The sequence below is a fragment of the Hipposideros armiger genome, unplaced genomic scaffold, assembly GCF_001890085.2.
Source record: "Hipposideros armiger isolate ML-2016 unplaced genomic scaffold, ASM189008v1 scaffold_9, whole genome shotgun sequence".
Taxonomy (NCBI): domain Eukaryota; kingdom Metazoa; phylum Chordata; class Mammalia; order Chiroptera; family Hipposideridae; genus Hipposideros; species Hipposideros armiger.
In genome coordinates, this window is record NW_017731359.1 from 1,343,265 (window position 1) to 1,346,346 (window position 3,082).

At 45.0% G+C, this 3,082-nt stretch overlaps 1 protein-coding gene across 1 annotated transcript in view; it reads right to left on the minus strand.

Moving 5' to 3' along the window:
- PKD1L3 (polycystin 1 like 3, transient receptor potential channel interacting) overlaps positions 1–3,082 on the minus strand; it is a 77,790-nt gene that overhangs the window by 50,428 nt on the left and 24,280 nt on the right. Inside the window, 2 exon segments of the mRNA XM_019653721.1 lie at positions 142–372; positions 2,758–2,951. Of these exon segments, the coding sequence (XP_019509266.1) occupies positions 142–372; positions 2,758–2,951 (425 nt within the window).

Sequence of the window (3,082 nt, forward strand, 5' to 3'; positions counted from 1 at the left end):
CTCTGACATCCCAAGCGAGTTCTTAACCATCGCGCCACTCGGCCGGCCCTGACCTGCCTCTTTTGATGAAGGAGTTCCCCCCACACCCCATCTTGTTTTCAAGACATTGTGGCAAAGCTTTTGGAATCAAAGTCTTATCACCTTCTGCATATCTGCTTGATCCTTTCTCCGAGCCCACACAAGTATGAGCATATAGAATCCTAGAAGGCTGGCCAGCAGTGACACCCCAACAGGGTTGTTGGTCACGCGAAGGAAGAGCTTGATTGTGTCTTTAACGTTCACGGTCCGGGGCACAATGAAGAAGTCGCTGCCAAAATAGGTCAGGTGGTTACAGAGACACTGAGTCCTCCAAACTGTGCTCTGTGGTCCAACCTGGAATTAGAATCAAGACACTGATGCCAACTGAACAGCGTGCTAAGGAAGGGAGAAACATAGAACATAAACACAGGTGACTCAGCGTGAGAAAAGAATGTTCAGGTGGCTTATCTCTGCTGGTGGTGGTGTAAACGGGCATTGCCAACGTGGACTGCAGTTTGGCAACATATAGGAAAGCTGAAGCAGCACAGGCTCCTTGAATCCTGAAATTCCAGTTGTGAGTCTACACCCTAGGGGGACTTCGCACATGTGCACGAGGAGACGTGACAAAGAATGTTTTTGTCAGCACTGTTTATAACTATAAAAAGTTGGAAACAACCTATGGTAACGGCAGAATATACAAGTAAATAAATTAGAGGCAAACTGGTGGAAAACTATGCAGCAGTTAAAATGAATGAATATCAACATGGATAAATGTTGAGTGAAAAAGTGAAAAAAGGATATGTATAGTATGTTGCCATTTACACAAAGACCAAAACAACACTTATTTGTCTACTTTTGTCCGTCTCCTCACTGGAATGCCAGCTCATGAGGACACTGTCCAGCCCACCACTGCATCTCTAGTTCCTAGCCTTGGGCCTGGCATGCAGGAGATGCTCAGTAACTATTTGCTGGAGGAATGAACACACACCCCAAATTCAGGACAGTGGTTACCCTTTGGGGAGAGGGAGGAAATGAGGTTGGGGGAGGATACACAGAGGAGTTTGATTATATCTGAGTCTTTTATTATTTTTAAAAATCTGAACTAAATAGAGCAAAACACTAATTTTGTGATAACGCTGAGTGGTGTGTTTAATGTTTTTTTATGATATTATTCACTATAATTTTCCCTATGTCATAACATTTATTTTAAAAAGTATTTTTAGGGCCGGCAGAGTGGCGCGATGGTTAAGAGCTGGCTTGGGATGCCAGAGGGCCCCGGTTCGTATCCCACATATGAGGGCCAATGACACTGCCCTCTACAGCTAAGATGCTGAACAACAGCTCAACCTGGAGTTGGCGTAGGCTGTAGCCCCTGTGGCAGTGTGTTGCCATGGGCTACCATGAGCGGCCAGCAGCCAGCTTGAGTGGCCAGCAGCTATCGTGAGCGGCTGTCCAGAAGCCGGCGACTGATCTGCCTCGCCCGGGAAGAGTGCAATGATGGTGCCAACTTGGGCCAGTGAAGCAACGTCCTCCACAACTAGACTGAAGAACAAAACGACAGCAACTTGTCTGTTTCCCTTACCCCAATTCCCCAGCGCTGGTCCCATCCCCCAATTCCCCAATAAAAACCTTTTAAAAAAAAAAGTATTTTTAAAAGTGTTACTAGGCGAATAGATTCTAATTCCAGGTTGGACCACCAATTCCAGTTTTGAGAATGCAGATGAAAAGTCTAAAATAGTGTCATTATGACTAACTTCTTTCCACTGCACAAGGTTAAGTTCTGATTGCCTAATCTATGTTCTGTCCTTGGGGGAACTCTCATCCTGCCCTCTTCACTACGTCGGGCTTCAAAGAGGCATGAAATCTGATGCATTTTGCATCAATGAGCATCGTTGTGCCAGGAAAAAGCTCTCAAGTCTTGTTGCCTCAAGTGTGGTTTCCCTGGCCAGCGGCACTGCCATCTCCTGGTTGCTGGTTAGAAAGGCAGACTCTCTGTCCCGCCCAGATTCACTGCAACAGAATCTGCATTTTATTTAACAAGCTCCCATTTTCAGGATTTGCTTGGGGAGCAGGCTCCAGATGATCCCAGCAACCACTGCTGGAGGCCATGAGTGGTGCAGGTGCCTCCCAGAGAATCCTCTTTCCTTCTTTTCCCATCTGGATGATACTTTCTCATGTTGTTTAAGAACAGCCTCATGATTTCCAGAACCCTGAACCCTATTCTTTGTGCAACTGAACCAGGACTTAAATCAGACAGGATCTCACAGAATCACTAGTGTGAAAAAGTACAGCGCCATTTTAAAGTGGGCAGACAGCTAGGGCTAGGCAATAATCACGAAAGTGACAATCTGTCTCCACCTGGTCTGGAATGTACAAGAATCTGCTAGCTTATTTTTATGTACAAAAATTCCCTTGTTTCTAGCAGGAAGTTCGTTTCATTATACCCACAACATGTTTAATACTTGTCAAATTTAACAGCTTCCATATACTGCTTTTATTATTTTATCTAGACTTGTCACATTCACCCTAGACTAACGTTTGAAAAAAACATAACAAACATAAAGCACAGGCCTGCTCCAAAGAGACTCTCTTGCCCAGCCCACTACACACAACCTCCTCCTTCTTCCCAGGCTGGTTTATTTCCCTTCTGCCCATTTTAAGGGAAATGAGCTAACAGATGCACCGTGTTTAATGCCAGCTAAGGTAGAAGAGAGGCCGAGAAGTGGCACAGCTGCTTACCTGACACCCACTGCTCCTCCATGTGCAATTGTGGCTATCCCAGAAATAGCACTGAGTGACTGCAGTTGTGATGGAGAACAGGGTGGATGCCTGCTGAGCACTCTCTTTGCTTTTATTCAACACAGCTGTTATGTAGTAGGTGCCAATCCCATACTGCAGACTCTCTGGAGTCAGCACCCATGTGTATTCCTCATCTGAGAACAAAGCAGAGTGGTTAGTTGCACTGTGCATGGGAGAAAAATACCATTAGAACCTTTCTTCTGAAAGGTCTATTATTATTTTATATCACAAACAAAGTAATAAGCATAGAGTCACAAATGATTTT